The 23,646-nt window shown below is 41.7% G+C and overlaps 1 protein-coding gene across 1 annotated transcript; it reads left to right on the forward strand.

The window, feature by feature from the left end:
- The first annotated feature begins 1,949 nt into the window (after positions 1 to 1,949).
- Positions 1,950 to 23,471, forward strand: LOC122160694 (vitellogenin-2-like). The gene is made up of 35 exons (XM_042819500.1): positions 1,950 to 2,021; positions 2,348 to 2,368; positions 2,501 to 2,652; positions 4,221 to 4,472; positions 4,637 to 4,798; positions 4,907 to 5,055; positions 5,283 to 5,433; positions 5,560 to 5,717; positions 5,799 to 5,964; positions 6,448 to 6,573; positions 6,841 to 7,059; positions 7,488 to 7,705; positions 7,822 to 7,919; positions 8,343 to 8,467; positions 9,092 to 9,193; positions 9,797 to 9,916; positions 10,016 to 10,205; positions 10,544 to 10,637; positions 11,371 to 11,556; positions 11,779 to 11,923; positions 12,412 to 12,640; positions 12,729 to 12,904; positions 13,095 to 13,400; positions 13,725 to 13,772; positions 13,928 to 14,014; positions 14,708 to 14,920; positions 15,011 to 15,153; positions 16,545 to 16,683; positions 17,391 to 17,526; positions 18,518 to 18,704; positions 20,379 to 20,470; positions 20,842 to 20,933; positions 21,018 to 21,177; positions 22,238 to 22,399; positions 23,353 to 23,471. Exons 1-35 carry the CDS (start codon positions 1,982 to 1,984, stop codon positions 23,469 to 23,471), a joined length of 5,163 nt encoding a protein of 1,720 aa, XP_042675434.1. The 5' UTR covers positions 1,950 to 1,981.
- The last annotated feature ends 175 nt before the right edge of the window (positions 23,472 to 23,646 follow it).

The raw sequence follows: 23,646 nt of genomic DNA on the forward strand, positions 1-23,646 counted from the left end.
AGTATGTGGGGATGTAAGGGGCCATAACGAGAGTTTAAATTGTTCTTGACAGGCTGGAGAAATGGCCCACAAAGATTAAGAGATTCAGATCCGCACAGAAAAACGCAAAGATGAAGTTTCCACTGACAGACTGTGGGGCAGCATCAGAGAGGATCCTGTCTGGGCCACAGCATGGCAGGGTGCTTGGGGTGCAGTATTCGCCACCTGGATGTTGGAGTGGGGTGGGTGAATGCAACAGTGAGTAAGAGATGAAAACGGAACACCCCTCTGGGAGTGCCAGCTTTGCTGGGAAAGGGCTCCACCACAACTGAGGGCAGTTTCCTCACTGACAGGTCTGTAGTATTTGGAAATTACATCCAGAGATATGAGGGAGCTGGTTCCAAACTCCTTCTGTATTGGAATATGAGCTGCTATACCTCAAAGTCCAGACATGGCTAAGTTACATAGGTAGGGTTTGTTGGTTGGTTGTTTCATTTTTAAATTGTGCAGCTGCATATAAACGTTCAGTAGTATGTTGGATTTTGAGCCCCTCATCAGGTGCCAGCAGATGTGTGTGCAAGTCCTTTAGCTATGTTTACCGTTTGCCAAATCTCAGAAGACATGACACAACTCCCTGGAGCTGCTCACTGCTTGTATGGTTTAGCTTCTCTGTCATACTCTGTCACTTTGATAGAAGAAGAGGTTAAAACAAACAGAACCAGGATACAGTACTGGTAAAACATCCTTGATGCATGAACAAAGTCTAGTGTTTCAGGTATTATAAATTATATCCTAACTGCTCAATTATAAAAAAAAAAAAATATCATCTGAAAAGCCTTAGGAAAACCAAATTGTCTTGAATAGGAGTCCCTGCTGCATTGATTAAAACTGAGATGAGTTCTGTGCCCTGTGAGCCCATGCCTCCCATGGTGGTTGAGAAGAAGCTTTGGTTCCCCTCCCCAGTTTGTGTGCACACAGTGGCAGCCCCAAAGGAGAGAATTCAAATCCCAGGCCCAGGGCTGCTGGGCTGCCTCTCCAACAGTTCTGCAATGGGAGCAGTGCCCACAGCCCTGCCACCATTGTCCAACTCCACACCTCACCAGAGGACAAGGGACCGGAGGCCCAGCTGAGCCCTGCACCTCGAGCAGCCTTATGGAGCTCCTGAAAAGGGAACCAGCTCACAGACCCGCTCATGGAAAGCAGCAGGGTGAGTGGCAGCAGGTGGTTGGCTGCTGACTGACAGAAGAAGGGACCCCACTTTGTGAGGATGCTGCCCCTTTTTTTTGGCAAACCAGAGTATGTGCATCTTCATCAGCTGGGAGCCTTGTGTCCACAGTGTCTGGCAGCCCCCCCAGGTCCCTCCTCACCCACATCTGTGCATGGCTGGCAAGAACACTGATGTGATGTCCTGGTAAGAAAGGCAGGTAAGGGAGACACGCATGCGAGCAACTGCTTTTTGCTGCAGCCTTTGTGACAGTGGTGGGAATTAGTGTTGCTAGGTGGATTCCCCACCCTCAGGGAGCAGTACTGTGGATGACAGTGTGTGCAGCAGCCAAAGGGCATCAGTGCAGTGTCACAGGAGTGCTGCCCAGGCTTTGCATAATCCTTGTGAAGCACTATCGGTTAGATAAGGTTTGTTCCTTTTGGTCCGGTCAGGATAACCTGGGCAAAGTTAGCGCAGGCTGCAATAGCACCAAATGCTTCCAATGAGTAATGATAGTAATTTTCCTTACACAATAAATATTTTGGCTTTAGTGATATTTTAATACTTTTAACCATCTTTTCCAAAAGGTGCTTTCTGAGCATTTAGATGGTGAGGTGAGAAGATTGCCTGTGATGATTTTGGCACAGCAATGACTTTGGTCAGGAGTCCCCAGCCCTATCACCAACCGGGTTGGAGTGGTCGATAAGAAACTGATAACTCAACAGAATTCCCTGGACTTGTTAATAATTCTTCTATAAAAGGTGCACATTTCCCTTGTAGTGTTCAGTCACTTTTAGCATGAGGGGACTCATCCTGGCCCTGGTGTTCGCCCTTGTGGGTAAGTCTGAACTTTACTGGTACCACAGAGCCGCAACAGCTGCTGTGCTCCACAGGCACCTCCTCAGAGCCTTTCAGGGACATTCCCAGTATAATCTGCTGAAGCTTTTTTCTGACTTTGACTGTCAGCTGTTGGATTTCTGTGCTTGAGCACAGCAGCATGTAGCAAGCAGGGCTGGAGCGGGCTTGGAGTCCCAGGGGTGTGCTCCAGAAGCCCAATGCTGGCTGTCCGACTGCCATCAGCTCGCTGAGTAAATGAACAATAAATGGTAAAGTGCCCACAGAGTTCGGGTTTCTTCACGCACTCTTCTCTTTCCTCCCATGCAGGGGCTCAGAAGTATGACCTTGGTAAGTGCACTCCCCATATCTGCCAGTGGTATGTACTTCCTTCCCACCCCTTCCAATGCTGGGACGGTTCATGAGGCTGATAGCACAGCAGACATAGTAAAGAAGGCATTTCTATCATTTATTTTTCAATAGAGCCTGGTTTTCGTACTGGCAAGACCTACCTGTATGACTATGAGGGCCTCATCCTGCATGGGCTGCCAGGCAAGGGGTTGGCAGCAGCGGGGCTGAAGCTGATCTGCAGGCTGGAGATCAGCCGTGTGTCTCACAGCGACCACCTTCTGCAGGTAACTTCCCAAGGGTATGTGAACCCATCCCTCCTCCTGCACCACACAGCTTGGGATATAGTTCCTGCTGGAAAAATAAACAAGACAGGAATACAAACCTTGCACAAAACCTTAGGGTCCTTCCAGGTGCTGAGACGACCCCACAGTCCCGGTGTCAGACTGAGTGGCTTTGCACAGGCAGCACTCTCACCCTGCAGATCTCTGGAGGGAGGCAGAGTTGCTCCAGTGCCTGAGCCCCCTTACAAATCGTGCTTGGATTCAGCTCCATGGAAAGACATGGCAGGCTGCTGCTTTAAGGCAGTGCCCTTAAGATAGTTTTAGTAAAGGCAACAATATACTTGAGTGTAAAAATTAAGAAAATTCAGGTATGACGAATTTGTGTTTTTCAGCCTGGTCCAAAACGTGAGAAAAACTCAATGCTAAAATTCATTCATTACAAATGAAATTCACGTCTGTCTCCATTATATTCCTTTTGACATTCTTCAGATAGACTTTAATTCAAATGTAAAGAATTGTAATGCTCTCACTTGGCATAATGATATCAGATCTGGAAGTGCTGTTACACATAGGAAAGATTAAAACAAACATCTTAAGAAAATGTCACAGAACAAAAGACAATAGAGAAGGGATGACTATGTGGAGAGAGCTCTAAGAGGGCGCTTTGCATTTGTCCTAGAGTTTACTGAACCTGTAACTCTATGCATCTATTACTGAAACAGTGAGAGGGAATATCTACTTTCAGATATGACACACTTTAAAAATAGCAGGATTTTTTTTGTAGCCTCACTAAATTTGGTATAACCTCAGCAATTACAGAAAAAAAAGTCTTGAATAGGATTTACTTTAAGAGGCAAGCCACCGCTGTAGCTCTGATTAAAAAAGCCCAAAATAGAGCCCTAAAACCACACCATTTCTCTCTGTGCAGAAACATGCGCCTCAGTGCAGGAGGGCAGGAGGCATGTCTGCGTGTGTGACTGTGTACGTGTGTGCATGCAGGCACACGCTTCCCACTAGGGAGCAGTCCAGGACTTGCAAGCAAGCTGTACGGCCCGATACACTCCGAGTGATGGCAGCCACTTGCAAAGCAGCTGCCAGCCCCTGCTTCCCTGCTTGCTTCTGCTTCCCCAGCAGCCCTGCCGCAGCTTTGCTGCTCTGGGACGTGCTCAACCAAGAGGCAGCACCAAAACAGTCTAGGTGGCAGCTTGAGGGATGGCCTGCTGACTTGCAGGACTGAAAGGAGGACACGCTGAGGAACTGGGGAAAATAGGAGATGCCCTTTCCATACAGACCCCTGGCAGCCAGGCTTTCACTACCCAGTAAGCTTCACTGTGCTTGCTGAACTTATAGACACTGCTTGCATTACCTTATTTTTCTGGCAGAAATCCTTTAGGGAAATTTTATTTTTAAGGTGGTGTCCTAGGCATAGTGCAAGAGTCTGAGCAGAAAAAACATCTCCTGAGTGCTGGAGAAGTGCCTGGCCATGGACTAGGAGTGTCCAATTGCACTGTTATCGCACTGTTTCAAGCTGATGGTGAACAAGATGAATGTTTTCCTGATTCTGTTCACAGATCCGATCACCAAAGCTGGAGGAATACCATGGCTTCTGGCCCGGAGACGCCTTCACTCTGTCTCCGAAGCTCACAGGGACCATAGCTGCATGTTTCAGCCAAGCCTTTAAGTTTGAATACACCGAGGGAAAAGTGGGAAGTATTTACGCTCCTGAGAACTGTCCCATCCTCTGCACTAACCTCGTGAGAGGGATTCTGAACATGATGCAGATAACGGTCAAAAAGTCACAAAATGTGTATGAACTACAAGAGGTTTGTTTCTTTCCCATTCTGATTTCACATTTATGCTCCTTTATTGTTACATAGTAGCTTGCCCATACGTAACCCTTGCCAGGTAATTTTCATTGACCTATATGCTGCTGTAATGAAAGTGAAATTTCCAGTGAAATTTTGTCGTGTTTTATGAACGCTCACAGTCCGGGATCGAAGGCATCTGCCAGACCAGATACGTTATCCAGGATGACAGCAAGAATAACCGTGCCACCATTTCCAAGAGCAAGGACCTGACGGACTGCCAGGACAGCGTGGTGCAGAGCACAGGCATGGCCTACATCCGGCCCTGCCCCACCTGCCCCATGGTAGGCTGCATGCCTGGCCAAGCTCTCTGCTGGTGCTGGAAGGAATTTGGCTTGTCTGTAACCAGATAATGATTTTCACTTCATATTTGTGTCTTTCTGAACCTTTAGAAAGTCAGAAACATGAAGGGCACAGTGCTGTTCACTTACAAGATGAAGTACTCTGACAGCGGAGCCTTGATGATGTCTGCCATGTCTGAGCAGATGTACCAGATCTCCCCCTTCAATGAGCCTGATGGGACAGCAGCGGTGGAAGCCAGGTGAGTGCAGTGAATGTCAGCAGTATGGCAAGCAGTAGTGAAAGCTCTCGTCTGTCTGGTGTCATTTCCAGACAATGCAGAGCAATGCACAAACCCTAGATTGCTCTGCACTGTGGCACTGCGGTTCAAGTGCTGGGCATCCTCATCCTATGGCCCTGGCTGTACATGCCCAGCTTTCATGTGATGTGACACACTGCCACTGAGGCATTTCTGTCTTTCTCTTCAAGACAAAAACTGGTTCTGGTTGACATTAAAAGCATTCCCATAAAGGCACCAGATGCTCAACTGCAAAACCAGGGGAGTCTTCGTTATCATTTCCCAGAAGGGCTGCTCCAGATGCCAGTTCCTCTAATAAGAATCAAAAATGCAGATGTGCAGGTAGTAGAGGCTTATTTTTCACACTTTTTTCATTATTTATGACGTTTACTGGTCATTTGACATGTTAACAGCTCTGAAAATTACTTGAGGCATGGCACCTTTCAACTTTCTGTTTTTTCATTGCAGTTAACAGAAACACTGCAACAATTAGTTCAGAATAATGAAGAAGGAGGCACTACAGAAGCTTCAGTTAAGTTCTTACAAATGGTCCAGTTGCTTCGTGTAGTGACCCTGGATGAAATCGAGTCTGTGTGGGTGCAGTTTGCCAGTGAACCGCCGTACAGGTAGCTGCACTGCTGTCAGGTGGGATTCCTATCCAGAGAAATGCTGAGCAATTCAGTAATGAGTCCTCCCCTCCCTGGCAGGCACTGGTTCATGAGCGCTGTGTGTGCCGCTGGAGCTACCGACACGTTCCAGTTCCTCAAACAAAAAATTCATGATAAGAATCTTAACATCTGGGAAGCAGCTGTGGCTCTCCCTCTCGCCTTCCATTCTGTCATGCCCAGTAAGAAAACCCTAGAAGTTGCCTCAGTGAGTACAAATTATCCTCCTGCCTGCTACCCTGCCACTCATTTTGGAGGTGAATTCACACAGCTACAAGCAAACAACGCAATGTGTTTTATTCTTATTTTGTAAAATGCAGGCTTTTAACAAAAATGGAAAATAATTTAGAAAATGTTTCCAAACATTTGTTGCAAAAAAATTCTAAGGAGTATTTTTTAAAACTTTCACTGTGAAATTGCTTTTGATTTCATTTTGCCAAAGTGTAGTTTAAAAAATCAGGCGGACTGAAGAAATTGACACAAAGTAACCAACACCAAAAGTGCATGAATCAGAGCTAGAGCAGCTACACTTCAATCATAGCTGAATCACTAGCATTTGATTCAAATTCTGAAAATATTTATGAAAAATCCAAAGTAATTTTATTTATTTACTTTTCAGATATAAATGTTTCACTGCATACCAGCTCTAATAAATCAAAATATTAACGACTATTACTTCTTTCTTCTGCAGACTTTTCTAACCTGTCCCCAAATTCAGAAAACACCAATGCTGCGAGTACTTGTTTACCTGGGATATGGTAGCTTGGTAAATAAATACTGTGCTCAGCCTTCATTTTGTCCTAATGAACTTCTTCAGGTAGGTGACTCTCAACTCATTATTTCATTAGGGGTGAAGAAATTTCTAGAATGCCTCTAATTTGTCTCTCACAATGCTGAAAGTTTGGCAACGAGGTGTTTACGTGCCTCACTCTTAGCAGTGAGTCCTTCTGGGAGAAAAATCTGAATGGCTTTACTGAGGGTTTTGCACCAGAGGTCATTTTGTTTGCTATGGCAGTGTATATTTTTATGCCGTATTGCAGGATTGCTGCCTGATGAAATTAACAAAAGTCTGCTCTGATTTCAGCCACTCCATGACCTTGCTGCTGAAGCTTCCAGCAGAAGCCATGTTGAAGACATAGCCTTGGCCCTGAAAGCTATAGGCAATGCAGGAGAGCCAGCCAGCATCAAACGCATCCAGAAATTTTTGCCAACATTTTCACTTGCTGCTGCAGAATTACCGAGCAGAATTCATGCTGATGCCGTGCTGGCCTTGAGGAAAATAGCCAGAAAAGACCCTGCAAAAGTAACTGAAATTATTATTTATGTGATTATCCTTGAGGGTGTGATTTAGGCTGCCTTAGTGATGAAGGGATAATAAAGCCATCGGATGATGTTAGGAACTCTGGGCAGATTTTATAGTAACAGGTTTTCCTCTTTCCCATGTTGCAAATCACTAATATTATCCCATCCTCGTTGACATCCTGGGAAGGTAGTTGCTTCAGCCACCATAACACTGTTGCTAACAGCTCTTTCTTCCAGCTCTGTTTATTATGCACCCAGCAATATCTTTATTTTCAGTGACAGGCTCCATGCTCAATGTTTTGGGTTTTGTTCACCATTCACTGCAGATCAGACATGAACAGTTTAGAAAACACCTCTTCCTGAGCAATCATGAGCATTGCATGCATTGAATTGCATGAGCAATTCACAGGTTGTATCTTCCTCCTCTAGGTAAGGGAGATCACTCTCCAAATTTTTATGGACAGCACACTTGCTCCTAATGTGCGCATGACGGCTTGCATTGTCCTCTTTGAAACAAAGCCTTCTCTTCCTGTTGTGGCAGCCATGGCCAGCTCACTGCTGACGGAGACCAGCTTACAAGTGGCCAGTTTCACATATTCTCACATGAAGGCGTTGGCAGTAGGTGGGATCCCACAGCTCTACAATCTGTAAGCAGATGAAGTACAATTTTTAGTTGCAAATGGTGATATAAATTTTTCTCAGTTTTCTAAGAATTTGGTCACAGTTGACTATCTTCATACGATTTTAACTCTTTATTACTCAGATCTGCTGCTTGCAACATTGCCATTAAACTTCTGAGCCCCAGACTTGACAGGTTGAGCTATCGTTACAGCAAGGTCATTCATGCTGGTGGTTATTCCTGTGAGTATCAGATGCCCTGTTCACCACTTAGGCTTACATAGCTCAATGCTTCTACTGTGTGTCATAATTTCCACCCAAAATCCTGCTGTGGGCTGTGGGCTTAGCACACCCTTCAAACAGAAGAAAGCACCAGAGCCTCCTAAAATGCAAAATCTTCTGAAGGTGTTCTACTACTCTTTGGGTATCTGATGGGGAAATAAGTATCTGTGCATGGATTTAGACCTCCTGCTTTGATCACTGTGATTTTTTTGACTCTGCCCTCAAACAAAGATCCCTTTTTGAAGTTACAAGCTTGAGGACCTGTGGGGCTGAATCCTGGCTGAGTCATTTGCTGTCTAGTACAGCACGCACCTAAGGTAGCTTAAATTCACCGGACACCTTGGAGACCCTAAAAAAATCTTTTCTGCTTTTTGTTTGTTATAGATGTGTATAAGGCTGGTGCAATTTGGAGAGTTTATCTAATGAACAGTCCCAACTCTATGTTTCCATCTGATATAATAACAAAAGTAAGAGGATATTACGCAAATACTGCAACAGATATTGTAGAAGTAAGTATTTCATTAAAACAAGCTACAACCCAGCTGCAGACATCATTATTTGTTAATGCATGCATTGTTTGACTGTCTGTGAAGATTGATGTGGAAGGGAAAGTTTACATAATGATTATAATTTTACTTGTATCTGGGCTTCTTGACAAGTGGTCTGAATACTTTCAGTATAGGCATGAAAATCTACAAGAGCAAAGGAAAGCTTATGTAGCAGAGTATTTGTCTGCCTACCTAAAATCATATGACATCTGGGATGTTTTATGTAAGTACAGGGAATGAGCAGCTGAAATTAAATTTCGGGCAGCAGTGCAGCCCCAGCAGCACAAATCTCTATGTAACAGCATGCAGGCATTAACTCGCCTTCTTGGGTAAGTTTTATAGCCTGTGCTGATCTTTGAGCTGCCCTAAAATTATCCCTGCTGACTAATTCAAAGCTAGCTCAGCACGCCCTCAGCATCTGAAGTCATAGCCAGCAGTCACCTGCCAAGTAAGCATAACCTTATAAGTGCTGTGGCTTCATGTAGTATGCATTTAGAGTTGCCTTGGTGAGTGTAATGCCAGGTACAAAGGTATTTCTGAGTTTTCTGGGACTTGAGCTGTGATGCTCCATGCTGTTTCCTACAGATAGCTCTCCGGTCACAAAGCCTAACCAATATCATCAGGAAACAGAATATTCCCTTTGCTGAATATGATACATACAAGACCCTGAAGGAACTTGGTAAAACGGTATGCCTTTATCCACCCCCCTGATTTGTTTGAATAGACAGTTCCCACCAGAACCACGGTTGCATCAGCTACCATCCTAGCCACCCCTTTGATGTTTCAGTCAGCCATCCTGTTTGGTCACAGAGAGATGCATTTAGTTAGACTGTACTTACACTGAGCACAGATGCCATCTTTTCACTCAATGTGTGTCAGCACACCATGCAAAGCTGCCCTTAATGTACAGTGCAAAAGATGATGACAATGACGTTAGGCAAAATTCATGTGGTTTGATGTGTATGTTAAAACACAGTAAGTGGTTGCTCTTCTCTCTTAAAATGATTAGTGAATAAGACTTTTGTTTATGAGCCCTTGGGTGTCACCCAGTACTTAAGTAGCAAAAATTACCTCACTTACCACACTTTTATGTACGGAAACACCCACTGAAGTCAGTTAAGCAACATGAGAAAGGCCACATCAGTTCACGCCTGTAAGATGTCTACCATTTTTTTGGCTAAGGAACCATAGTCAGTATGCTTCAGATGTGATCTACTCTTTGTTAATACAATGATGTATGTTAAGAAACTGTTTCTTCCCTTTCTCCTTCACCTCTCCTTAACACTGCAGCTTCTGGGGTGGAAAGAATTGCCTCCCGAAGATCCTCTGCTGTCTGCTTACATCAAAGTGTTGGGCCAGGAGATTGCCTTCATTGACATTGACAGCAGCATCATTCAGCAAGCCATGAAGGTAGTGGCAAGGCTGTAGCCTTTTCTGTCTGTGTTGCTGAATAATTTCCCTTCCCTGACTCACCACGCCTGCTCATTTAACCCATTTCTCTGTCTTCAGAGTCTAACTGGATCATCAAGCTGGCAGCCAGCAGTGAAAAGAGCAGTGGAGGAGGCCCAGCGAGGTGTTTCAGGCCGATGGGCACTGCCAGCAGTGGTGGCCGAGCTGCGGCACGCTGTCCCCACGGTGCTGGGCCTGCCGCTGGAGCTCAGCATATGCGGTGCCGCGCTGGCTCAGGCTGCGGCCACCGGTGAGCGTGGGGCACCTAACAGCCATTCCTTCCCAGCAGCTGCTGTTCCATCTCTTTGCTGGCATTAATTCCCTCTGTAATCTTGAGAAACGCTCTTGTAATGTGGAAATACTAGTGTCCAGGAACATCCAAAGGGGCTGGGAAATAATTATCATGCTGCACTTAGGACATATTTCTATAATTCTGTTTCAAGAGTAATGATCTTCAAATAACCATGGGAAGTATTTAAAAATGTAGAAGCACAGCTTGTGTATTAAGTACTGTGTTAACTGAAAAATTGCACTTCCAGCTTTTTTTTTTTTTTCTCTGCTCATGTAATTTCACTCTGTCTTTTACAGTTGATATGCAGATGTCACCACCATTACTGGACAACTTCAGACCTTCACAGTTGTTGGAAACCAACATGGATATTCATGCTGATGTGAAGCCAAAGTATGAATGACATATATTTTCATATGTATATACACACATTCATTTATATTTACTTTGTTTGAAGTAAGTGTGTTGATTAAGGATGTTGTTTGTCCCAAATTTGGGATGGCTGTACTAGTCCTGAGCAGTGAACCTGTAAGCAAGCAACACAATCATGTGATGCTTTGTGACCCTGCAAGCCTAGCAAAGTGCACAGCGTCAAAAAGGAATGTGGTGACGTTCTGCCATTGCTGAAAATGCTCACACTTGTACCTGTTCAGTGTCTAAAGCTACTAAGTTGTAAAGACATATTTGCTTATGTATAATTTCTTTTCTTCATCACCAGAAGCTGCAAGTTGGGGCGATTTTAGGGAGAAAAGGAAAACACTTCTAGATAGAGAAAAGCAACAGCAACTGTACTAACAGTGATAATAGTAATAATGATAATAAGAATGGTTATAATAATAAGCAATTAGACAAAATTGGAAGCTAGAGGAAGATTCTGATGTTAACTTGTCCTCAAGCAGTGCATCAGTGATAAAGCAGTGAGAGGATCCATGTTCACTTTGTTCATCAGATAAAACCTTTTACTCTCCAGTGGCACTTCAGCTTTTTTATCCTGTTACATCTTTTTAATCTGTCAGCAGTAGTTCTTGCAATAAACAGAACACTATGAAAATTCAATTCTGCATTTCAAAGATAAAAATGCATATATTAATTTGTAATTATGCATGTTTTTGTTTCACACTTTCAGAGTATATTTTCATATGATTGCAATGATGGGTACTAATACACAGTACCTTCAGAGTGGTCTTGAACTTCATGCAGAGTTCAGTGCCAACACTACAATGAAATTTGATGCCAGGATAAATATGAAAGAGAAGAATGTGAAGATTGAAACCCTTCCCTGCCATCAGGAAGTTGAGCTTGCAGCTGTAAGGTACAGAAGAGTTGGCCACACATTGCTTGTTGTGTTAACCGATTGTGAGCTCTCCTTCATAAATTATGAATGCACAACTCCTTTTCAGACTCAGCTGTACTTTGGCATCCATATGAAGCATAGTATTCTCTTTTTCATTGCTTATCTCTCTCCAGTATTAAAGATGGTGGTGGTAAGCAAAATTAGAAGATGTTATTTGCTTTCTTTTTATCACCTCCACAGGAGTGAAGCTTATGCTATTTCAAGAAACATGGAAGAAGTAGATTCTGAGAAGAAGTCCCCTATTCTCCCCAACGGAGAAATGCCAACTGTCTCCAATCAGCATTTCCAGTCATCAGAAATCTTTTCAAGAGCCAGAAGCTGGGAGGTAACAAGGCCTGTACTGCAGGCAGGTAGAGAACAGACAGCTTCCCAAATCCCAAGAGAATCCCTGCAGGGAAGTGCAGAAGCCCATTCTCTGCAGTGCTCTTCAGCTTCTCAGGCCTATGGCTGGCAAGGGATGGATATGTTGAACTGCTGCGGGAAGACTGTTATCTCTCCAGCAAGTCCTGGAGGTTCTCATTTGGGAGTCAGTTTGATTAGCACTGCCTGGGAAAGGCTGGCTAGGTGACCTGACCACAGCACATTTGGGGTTGGACTCGATGATCTCTGGAGGTCTCTTCCAACATCCACGATTCTATAATTTTGTGATTATGTGGTTTTGGAAGAAACCTCACTTCTTCCAATGCTTGGGTGTACAATTTTGAGCAATGTTTCCTTTCTCAGACATGACTGTTATCATTTTCATCATTAGTAAGAATATAGAAAAGATCTTGAGAGCTGTAAAATATTTTACTGTGTTTTTATTTAATGCAGCAAAGAAATATTCGCAGTGTGATATCCAGAGGACACTTGCAAGGTTCAGAAGATGAACATCATCATGGTGAAGGACAGAGGTCTTATGCACGCGTCTTCTGTACAAAATTAGCCAGTTTGGGATGTTCTGCTTGTCTCAGCCTAAAGTCACGGAATTCTGCTTTCTTAAGAAATACCTGTCTGAACAAATTAGTTGGAGAACTTGAAGCCAAAATAGTTTTGCTGCCAGGTACAGTAACAAAAACAAGCTTTTCTGTCAATCTCTGTGAATGATACTCAAATAGCACAATGCTGGAACATGAGTATCTTGACTTTAGTTCATACAGATGCTGATATTGAAAAAATACAGCTAGAGATACAAGCAGGAGCCAAAGCAGCTTCCAAAATAATTGATGCAACAAGTTCAGGACCTAAAGAAGAGAAGGAGCCATCTCTGTATGAGAATATTAAAGCTAAACTGAAGAAGATTCTAGGCATTGAGAATGTGTTCAAGGTAGGAGACTTTGAGTATGGAAGGTAGGAATAATTTCCCTCAAATGATGGCAAGGTACAATGTCTGCAGCATATGGGGCAAAGAGGTTGTATTTCCTTGAAAGGCTGTGGAGAGCAGTTTGACAGCCAGAGAAATGTTACAGAGCAAGCTGCATGTAAGCTGTTCATAACTCTTTGAACTGTTTTTGGAGGTTGCAAATAAAACACGTCGTCATAAGAAGTGGATTCACGATAAAGTAAAGGCTGCAGTTACAGACCTCTGGGAAGAGCCCAGTGCATCCCCACTCTCCAGTTCATCTTCTACTGATTCCTCTGCTGAGCGTAAGGAGCCTGGAAATAAACATGAGAAAGATGAGGTGTGGCAATTTGGGAAGAAGCATGGCTCTGGCAGCAGCAGCAGCACTGGTTCTGGTAGCAGTAAGGCCTGCAGCAGCAGTAGAGAGGACAGCTCTGGAGACAAGCTCTGCAGTGTCAACAGTGAATATTTCAACCAACAGGTAATTCACTCAGACTGGATTTTTGATATTTCTGTAGTGAATGTCTTTGTACCAGAAATCAGGAAATTGTGCCAATAGAGGATGGATCAGTGAAAAACAATTTGCTGCAGCATGGACGAGGTAACCTAGTAGAACTCTTTCCTGTTTTCAGTTCTCTGAAGCATTCCAGTTCAGAATTTCACATTCCAGAAGATTTTAGTTTAAAATGCTTTAAAATTTGCATCGTTTTGCTTTTTCTCCATATTCAATACTGATTTTTTAATGCATTTATCAAAAGTTATTTTTCTTCTCTTGAATCTTATTACACTTTACTCATCTTCACAGGCAGATCTACCAATTTACCAGTTTTGGTTCAAGCCAGCAGATGAACAGGTATATTTTCTGCTTATGCTATGGGCAAGGCCTATAACTGCTCTCATTAGCTTTACTGGAACTTAGGTTAGTGAGAATAAAATCGTCAGAAATAAGTTCTACAATAACTTGCAGTGGTAGACAGCTAACTTCAGAGTGATTTTCTGTTGTTGCAGGACCCACCAAGGAAAGTTCAGAACAGCAGCATCAGCTCCTCTTCTTCATCATCTAGCGATGAAGGCATCTCTGTACCTGTGTCTCAGGTGAGAGTCCTCATATACAAGAAGTAATTAATGTATGTTTATGATAATTGAATAGGAAAAAGTATGCTGACTCTAAGCCCTTGCCAGCACCATCTGGACTAATCTTTCCGTAGACTTCATTGCTTGTCCCACTGCTTCTCTCCTTGGCCAGGTGGGCATCTCTGTCCCTCAGGTCTGGTAGTACAGGAACATCCAGGGCGGCTGCTGCCAAGCAAAGGGCTCTGAATTTGAAGGAGTCACAGGCTGCTACATGTGCAAGTAGCCCGCTCTGGACAGCATGACCTCCTCGGATCCTTCCATCAACAACTATCTCAGTTTTAAGCAGGGGTCTAAACAATTTTTATCAGAAAGATGATTAGCGAAACTAATCATCAGCAATGCTGAGCTGGGCAGTGTTGGTTCTTTATACAACAGGGTCCCACTTCATGCTTCCTTTTTGTTATACTGAAATTATGCTACCAAAAGATTCACAATGTTATACTGTTTTACTTTTGTAGGTTGTAAGAGCTCTCTGAAAGAGCAAAACTATACACTAACTGTATTGTTTGCATGGTGGTCTATGATGCTGTCGTGTAGTTTATACGAAAAGACTTTTTGTATGAAACTTTACAAATGCTTTTTTGTTTGTGATTTGAATATAGTAATTTCAGTGCTTTGTTTACGTCTTTGGTCTTTCTTCTCTACTGACTTAAGCCTGTGTTCCTGGGAGACAGCAGGCCACCAATACTGGCTGCAGTTCTTCGTGCCATCAAAAGAAATGAGCAGCCGACAGGATACCAGCTTGTGCTGTACACTGACAGACAGGCCTCCAGACTGAGGGTGCAGGTGTTTGTATCAAGCATAACAGAATCAAATAGGTGGAAACTCTGTGCTGATGCATCAGTAGTAAATTCCCATAAAGCATCGGTAGGTTTTAAATGTGATCTGCTCAAATGTAAATGAAATTTAACAATCTTAATGTGCTTTGTACACAAAATATGTATTCTCCTCTACTAGGGTACCCTTAAATGGGGTAAAGATTGCCAGGACTATAAGGTTGCTACTCAGATTGCAACAGGACAATTTGCTGCACATCCGGCTATACAGGTGAAGCTAGAGTGGTCAAAAGTGCCTTCAAGTGTCCGAAAAACTGCCAGATGGTGAGTTTTTACTCTGCTTTTTGAAAAATTGAACTATGTCAATGTTCAGATAATTATAGAATCAATTCTGCAAATCTGAGCTGGAAAAATTTCCCTTAATCATTCCCTTAATCAAATATAAGTTTATAATATCAGATGACAAGTCTGTTTTTTTTCTGTGCACTCATTTCATCAAAACTTAGTGCTTTTTTGTTTGCAAGATAACCAACTGAAACAAAGAGGATGATGGGATTAACATGATTTCCTGTAGGCTTTTATTTTAAAATGCTGAATTAGGAACTTGGTCTCCTGATGCTTCATAATCAATGTAGGCTCTGAGCAGAAGCCTATATTTGGTTCTCTAGAGGAGCTTTTCTCTTACAGACTGTACAGTGTGCCTTAAGAGACTCATTTCCTAACATAGGAAATTTACTTCCTAGTTTCTGAAAGTGATGTCAATATTTTGCATATGGCCTATTGCACACTAACTAGCAAGTGATGCATGACATTTAGTACAAGAAAACTGCTGTACTTAGTTTATATGTGCATCTATCCGTATATGTCGATATATTATATTCATTATCTGTTGTATTCATTCATCCATTATACTTACCCACATTGCATTTTACCCACAGTAATGCAGAGACCCATATAAACCCCCATCTTTTTAACAGTGATGCCAAAATACAGGTATATATAATAATGTGGTTATGCAGGCAAAACATGTCAAAGGGGTACAAGTGATTTAGTTATCAAATGTCTTCTGAAGAGGATAACTTTTTCTTAGATTGTATTACCTTGATGTGCTTTACCTGCCATTACTATAAAGGAGGAAAAAGCATCCAACTGACTATGCTGGAGCATAGCCACAGAATTCAGCTTCGTTCTGCCCTGAGACTACAATTCTTTTTCTTTTTCTTTTTTTCTTTTTTAGCAATGTTTCCTGTATTTCTCTATTTGAATCCCAAGCCTATACTGTCTGAGTATAGAGATCCCTCTGTCATCTCATTTGACAATCTTAGTGCTAAGATTGACAATCCCTGCTAAAAATGACCATTGCAGGACCAAAATATTAATAACCAGTCATCTGTTTTTTAGGACTTCTGTCATTTAGTTTTTATTTAACTGGAGTTCACTTTTTAACTGTGTAAGTCTTTAAAACCAGTTAGCTGTACTTTTCTTCTCATATCATGCTGCTGTTCAGTCTCTTGAAGGCTGTTTCACCCCTTAACACTGTTAAAATCTTCCCATCCCCCTTCCCTTACAAAACACCATGTGTTAGAAATCCTGCTACGTGATGTATATCTAACAGAGAGTACATATCGCTATAGGGGCTGTTTTAGTCTGAATGAATGATAAAGAATCTTTTCAAGGATGGATGGTTTCAATCACTTACTTCCTTTCTTTTCCAGGTTGTACACATATTTTCCAGGAGCTGCATATATGCTGGGCTACTCCCAAAAGCAGCAGCGTGGTCCTTCTCACCAGGCAGCCATGGTGATGGCTCTGACGTCTCCAAGAACCTGCGACGTGGTCCTAAAGCTACCTGAGGTAACTATTTCCAACATCTTTTGTCCAGAAGCACTAAATACTTATGGAATTGAGGGTTAATAGCTTTTTTAACTCACCATCTAAAAAAAAAAATCACTTATTGATCCATAAAGAAGCTTCCCCATCAAGAAGGCATTGTGTTCACATAGATGATTCCATTATGAAAGTGTCTTAAAAAGTTTCTCTTTCTCTCAAGTAGTGTGTAAACACATGAAATAAGAAAGGGGCTATAATACCTTAATCATATTGATAACACCTTAGCAATTACTGACTAAGCAGTCTACTCCTCCAAAACTCTTCAGGAGGAAGGCAGGTTTTGCTGTGCCTTCAGAGAGATAATGAAAGCAGGCTGTAGAGAACCTTGACAGCCCAACAGTAGCCCTCAACATATAGGCAAGAAAAAGGTGTTCATCTCAGATAAGCAAACCATTTGGACTGTGAGCATGATAAACAACTCATGAAAAACTCGTGAATTGATAACTTAATTTATAACACTGCTATTCTATTGATAGCAGATGTGTCAAGCTACAAAAATATTTTGTGCTGTAGAGAGAGGACTTGATTTATTTTAAGCTCTGACCTAAATCTAGGTTCTAATTTAGATTTCAGTAAGTACAGGTTTGAATGCTATAAGAAAATTCTATTTCATCTCCACATTGCATATGACATTTGCATTCATTCATGTTTGTTTTCTGACTGATTTTCAGCTCACAGTTTACAACAGAGCCATCAGGCTTCCCCTGCCACTCCCTTCAAGCTCAGATACACCAACCTCACCATTTCCATCCTCTGACTGGAACGTCTTTTACCAAGCAGCCTTTTCAATCATTGAAAACCTCAAAGGTCAGCAATTAGCTATCTGCACAAGTATTTAGATCTTCAACATTCAGCTGGACTTCACTTGGAAGTAATTCTGTCTGAAATGAAAATCTATGAGGCTGCAAAGATGTGAAGAAAAATAAACTTGCGTTGGCAAGAGTAAATGTTCAATTCTGTGCCAAACAGCAACAGTACATCTCTATAGTACATCTATTTAAACTTCACAGCAGATATATATTGTTCCAGGAGGAAAAGCATTTAAAAATTTATGAGAAAGATGTTTAAGTGGATTCTGTTTTGGTGTGCTCCACTTGAGTAGCACTGTTACACAGCAGCTAAACCAGCTTCAAAAATGCACCCATTACTTTCACTTCTTGAAGATGAAATGTGAAAAAAAATTTTTTTTTTTTTGTTAATGCCTCAAAGAGATATATAGATTAAATTTTATACTGAAAGGCCTTACATCAAAATTGGTCTGTTAATTAAAATTGATGTAAAATAGTTTTTAATTGGAGCAAGTAGAATTTCCAAAATACAATTACAGTGAAAAAGGAAAAAATCTACTATGGTGTTTTGTTGGTTGTTTTTTCTTCTCCCCATTTTCTTACCATTTCTACTCCTGATTATGTCTCAATATACATAACAACAACAATTGTCACTGAATTTACTCTTCTGCTAGTGATATGTGAATTGTCAACAACAGTCAAGATGTTCTTTTGACTACAGCAAAGTTACCAAAGTGGCCAAAAGGCCACATACAGAGAGCTGCACCCATTCTGAGCAGAATTTATCTCTTGGTGACTGAATTGTGAATGGGTCGCTGTGCTGATTGTGGACTGACTACGTTTTGATTTGCAAATTCAAAAGTTAATCTGAAGGAATCATTTTTCTTTTACATGGAAGTAGGTAAAACCAGAAAATGTTCAACAGTAAAACAATAAAAACAATAAACCAATCTAAAATAGAATAACTGTCTTAAATATACAAAATGTTTACTTTTGTGGTTTTTTTTCAGCTCGTTGTTCAGTTTCCCAAAATGTGATAACAACCTTCAATGGAGTTGAGTTTAATTATTCAATGCCTGCAAATTGCTACCACATCTTGGCTCAGGATTGTAGTCCAGAATTGAAGTTCCTGGTGATGATAAAAAGACTTGAAGAATCTACTGACCTTACAGCAATAAGTGTCAGGCTTGCCAGCCAGTAAGTAACTGCAAATGTAATGACAGATTGATGTCAAGCTGATGATGCTGTAAATGTGAAGACCAGGTTGTTTGGGCAGATCAGTACTAGCATAAAACTCATGGAAAAATTACTGACGTCAGTGGAAAGATTTCTAGGAATGTCACTGAGGATTAGGATTGTGCTTTTCCTTTGAAAAGTCCTTTGTTTCTGAAACACACTGTCTGAAACTCTTCATTAGTTTGTTAGTATTTAACTGTCTTATTTCTTAGTAATTAGGTAGAAACATAAACTATAAATCCAAGAGACTACTGTAATAATTTAGTCTGAACTCCTGTGCTAAACCAATAACTAGGACTAGTTAATGTCTGCAGTCATCTCATCAGTAATGTTGAGAAGTGAGTGTTAAATAGTGCCAGTCCCAGTACCCACCCCTGGGGAACCTGGCTCATCACTGGTCTCTACCTGGACACTGAGTTATTGCCTGCAACTGCTTGAAGGCAAACACCTAGACAGCTCCTTATCCAGTAAGTGCTACAGCCATCACATCCATGTCCCTTCAACTCAGAGACAAGGACGTTGTGTGGAACACTGCCAAAGGCTTTGCACAGTTCCAGGTAGATTATGTCAGTTGTTCCTCCCTTATCCACCAGTACTGTAACCCTGTCATAGAAGGCCACCAAATTTGTCAGGTGTGATTTGCTCTTAATGAAGCAATGGTGTCCCCAATTGCCTCTCTGTTTTCTACATGCCTTATCATAGTTTCCAGGAAGATCTGTTCTGCAATCTTGCCACACACACAGAGATGAGACTGACTGGCCTGTAGTTCTCCTAGTGTTTACTTTTTCTCTTAATGGACACACAATTTTCCAAATCTATTTGAAACTAACTTAAGACAAGCTTTGTTTCATCTTGAAACAGCCATGGGCTCTTTTTTAAAAATATAATCTGATTAAATCTAAAATCTAAGTAGTATGGGATTATGCATACCAAAGTCATCGCAGAGAATAATCTTCAAAGTGCATATATAAACTTTGATTTGTATGGTTTAAAATTATCTGAAAATAGTCTGCCTAGATGTGCCATAATATTAGAGAAACAGAGAGAAACTAGTATTCCCTGCATTGTTTTGCCAAAAAACAGAAGGACGCTTGCTTTATTAACTAAATTTTTTTGTGATAAAGACATTTCTTGTCACTGCGTTATTCCTGACTGTTTTTGGGTTTTTTTTTTTACAAGTGTACTGACGTGTTTTTGATGTGTCTGTGCATCAGGCTTCATTAGAACAAACACTGCTCTCAAGAATATACTACAATACACAGGCTATTCAATCTGTAAGAGATTTTAATTGATGTAAGGAGGTCATTCTTCCTCTGAAATGCAAAGCACCTCCAATTTATATGAACATAAGAGGAACTATAGTGTTTTGCAGCAAGGATACATGTAGTCTGGTGTCTGACTGCCTGAACTATGGCCACAAGCAGACACTCAGAACTCGACGAGACCAGGGAAAGAGCTTTTGTGAGCAGTCCCCTGGAATACTTTCCTGGGTTCTCTTAACTTTCCTCACAAAAGGTAGCAGGTAATTATTCTCAGAGTGATTCAAGCATCCTGCAGTGTTGGTTCTACCAGAATTAGAAACTATGAACTGAACGGTGAGAAGCATTTATTTACACTCATTTTCTTTACTTAAAGTGAGGTTGACATGTATGTTTCCAATGGACTAATCCAGCTGAAGATTAATGGTGTTCAAACCCCAACAGATGTTCCATACACATCTAAGTCTGGTAGGAGACTCACCTTTATATTTTGTTTAATCTTTTCTGCTCTTTTGAAAAATTACATGATCTTGCAAACCCCTCTCAAGATAGAGATCATTCTATTACGAGAAACAATTAGATGATTTCATTATAACTTCATCCTGACTTTCACTGGAGTGATAGGAAAGATGGGCAAAGAAACAGATGCCAATCCTGTGTATCTGTAAACAATGTAGTGCAAGGCTATGGTCCTTTGTGATGTCCACAGAGACTCACAGAATGGGCAACCAGATCTCCCCCAGCCCTACCCACTGACTGCAGTAAGGCCCCAAGAATTTGACCTGTGGTTAAGGTTGGATCCTAAAATACTAACCTCTCATTTCGCTCATTTGTTGCAGGTCTGCTGATAAGCAGTGAAAAGGAAGGCTTGTCATTAAAAGCCCCTGAATATGGTGTAGAAAAACTATACTATGATGGACATAAACTTGAGGTATTTTTTTATTATTATTATTTTTGAAGGATTTATTTTTACAAGAAAAATATCTAAGAGTGTCTTTTCTTTATTTCCACAAAGATTCAGGTTGCTTTCTGGATGGTTGGAAAAACATGTGGTATTTGTGGAAAATATGATGCTGAGAAGAAAAGGGAGTATCAAATGCCCAGCGGATATTTAGCTAAAGATGCAGTGAGTTTTGCTCAGTCCTGGGTCATCTCAGAAGACGTATGTACTGGAGGTATTTAGATTCCATCATTACTGCTTACTAATTAAATAGTCACATGAGTAACTGTAAGATTTACATACCTAATTTATGTTATCATATTATTTTTGTCATTACTCTTCTTGCAATGAATGGAAAGTTAATTTTTTTTTTTTTCCTGAGTTTGGCAGTTCACTGCAAAATCTGGATTTGTTGCATTCTTGTGTAACTTCTTCCACATTACCAAACTTATTGAAATGTGTGTGTTCTAGATATAATTATAAACCTAAATTTCCCTAAGTTGATGAATTAAAATGAAGGCGAGGTAGTTTGACTGTTGACAAAAGATAGGGTGTCTGTCCATAACAGTTGTGGGGTTTTTGTTTCCTTCTTTCTTTTTTTAATTTCCACTATGTTATTTCAAGCTTTTAAATCCCATTAAAAGATATACACATCTCTAGCTCTGGCTAAAAACACATAGGGAACCTGAGGTGGGAAATAATTATTTTAATCTACTCAGGCTAAAGGTGGAATTAATCTGAAAATTTCAGCCTGTGAATGACTGTTCTTCCCATTTAGCTCCTGTACAAAAACATCAGCCTGAGCGTAACTGGACACAGTAGGGTATGCTGCATTTTGTACGGGAACCAACTCTGGGGGCAAGCTGTGGCGTTTTTGGAACATATCCTTCCATCAGTCTCCCTTGAGGACACTGGTCTAGGCATGCTCAGCCATGGCAAGGCTGTGATGACAGGCACAGAGCAGAAGTGGATGTATGGATGTGTAGGAGCCACAACAAAACTTCAGTGCTGTCACAGTTTGGGTAAAGCTTAGTGTCAGCTGAGCAAGGTTTTCACAAGTGTCTATCTTTTCTGATTTCTTCACCTGTGCCTGTGCTGGGGATTGTATCCCAAATGCCCCATTCTCTCACAGAGTTTGTCAGAAAACAGCCTTCCCTTCAATGAGAGTAGTTTTATATATCTTGTGTCCCTCAATATGTTCACTGGTCTTAATTGTTGTTAATACTACATATTTAATTCAAAACAGTTATTCTTAGAAATTCTCTAGTTTATTTAAAAGAATTCATGTTTTATAGCTTGCAAGCTGCAGAGGAAGTTTGTCAAAATTGAGAAGCCAGTTGCATTTGACAAAAAGGCCTCAAAATGCTTTTCCATTGAGCCAGTTTTACACTGTGCAGAAGGCTGTTCAGCAACCAGGACTGTTCCTGTCTCTGTTGGTTTCCACTGTGTACCATCTGGTGAGTACACAAACTCTGTACTTGTGCAACATGTGACAGTGCGTGTGTTAGAGTGCAATTCCTCAGGCTCAAAGGAGACCTTGCTGTTCTCTACAACTTCTCAAAGGAGGTTGTGGTGAAGTGGGGATCAGCCTCTTCCATATAGCTAGTGATGATGAGAGGTAAAGGCCTTAAGCTGCATCAGCAGAGATTCAGAATGGATACTAGGAAAAAATTATTCTCTGAAAGAGTAGTGATGCATTGGCACAAGCTGCCCAGGGAGTTGGTGGAGTCATTGTCCCTGAAGGTGTTCAGAAACCATGTAGATGTGGCACTGAGGGACATGGGTTAGTGGGTGTGGAGGGGATGGTTTGATGGTTGGATTTCATAATATTAGAGGTCTTTTCCAATCTTAATGTTTCTATGATTCTAGGATTCCTACCCTTATGCTGCTCCCTACTCCTCCTCATCACCACAGTGAAATACAGAGCCATAGCCCGCCTTAAGGCTCCATGGGATACAGATACACAAGCTCAGTTTGTGTGTATAGGAGAAAAAGCTCAGTCTCAGGCATCCCATTTCACCCTCTCTGGATAAAAGATGAGGATGTAATATCTCAAAATCTTAGCACACCAGCAAATAAGCCTTATTAGCAAGCATCTTAGCTAGAATTCATGCTACCTAAATATAAATGATCAAAGAAGTGAACTTAGTTTTGTAACAATTACATCAATTCAATAGTGAAACACACTGATCACACAAGCAGGAGCCTACTCTTGCTTTCAGGACTTTTTGTGGAGAGCTATACCTACGCACTCATTTTGGGATGAACTTCCATGCCGTTTATGTAACACCACGTCACATGCACGCTGATGTGAAAAGCTGTGAACCTTTCGGGTTGATCATAGTTAGCACTGAGTACCTCGACGTATTAAAAAACCCCTCACGCGGCTCCTTTCTCCTCTCATTTACAGACTCCACACTCGAGCTGGAGGAGGAGCAGGCGAGGTTAGACCAGAAGTCTGAGGACTTGGTGAGCAGCGTCGATGCCCACACGGCGTGCTCCTGTGCCCAGCAGCCGTGCGCAGCGTGACGCTCCGTATCACACGATGCATCACGTTTGCTATCAGCGTTAGCGCTCACTGCGGAACTGCGGACACAACCGTGTTGGCCGGCAAAGCCGAGGCCGAGCCTGCTTCACATTACGCTGTTTTCCTCCGCAGTTATTTTCAGCTCCTCACAATAACTGCGGATTCCCTTAAGCCGGT

This window comes from Centrocercus urophasianus, unplaced genomic scaffold (genome assembly GCF_019232065.1).
Source record: "Centrocercus urophasianus isolate 14NV4802_14NV808 unplaced genomic scaffold, USGS_Curo_1.0 seq_18, whole genome shotgun sequence".
In the NCBI taxonomy this organism is placed as follows: domain Eukaryota; kingdom Metazoa; phylum Chordata; class Aves; order Galliformes; family Phasianidae; genus Centrocercus; species Centrocercus urophasianus.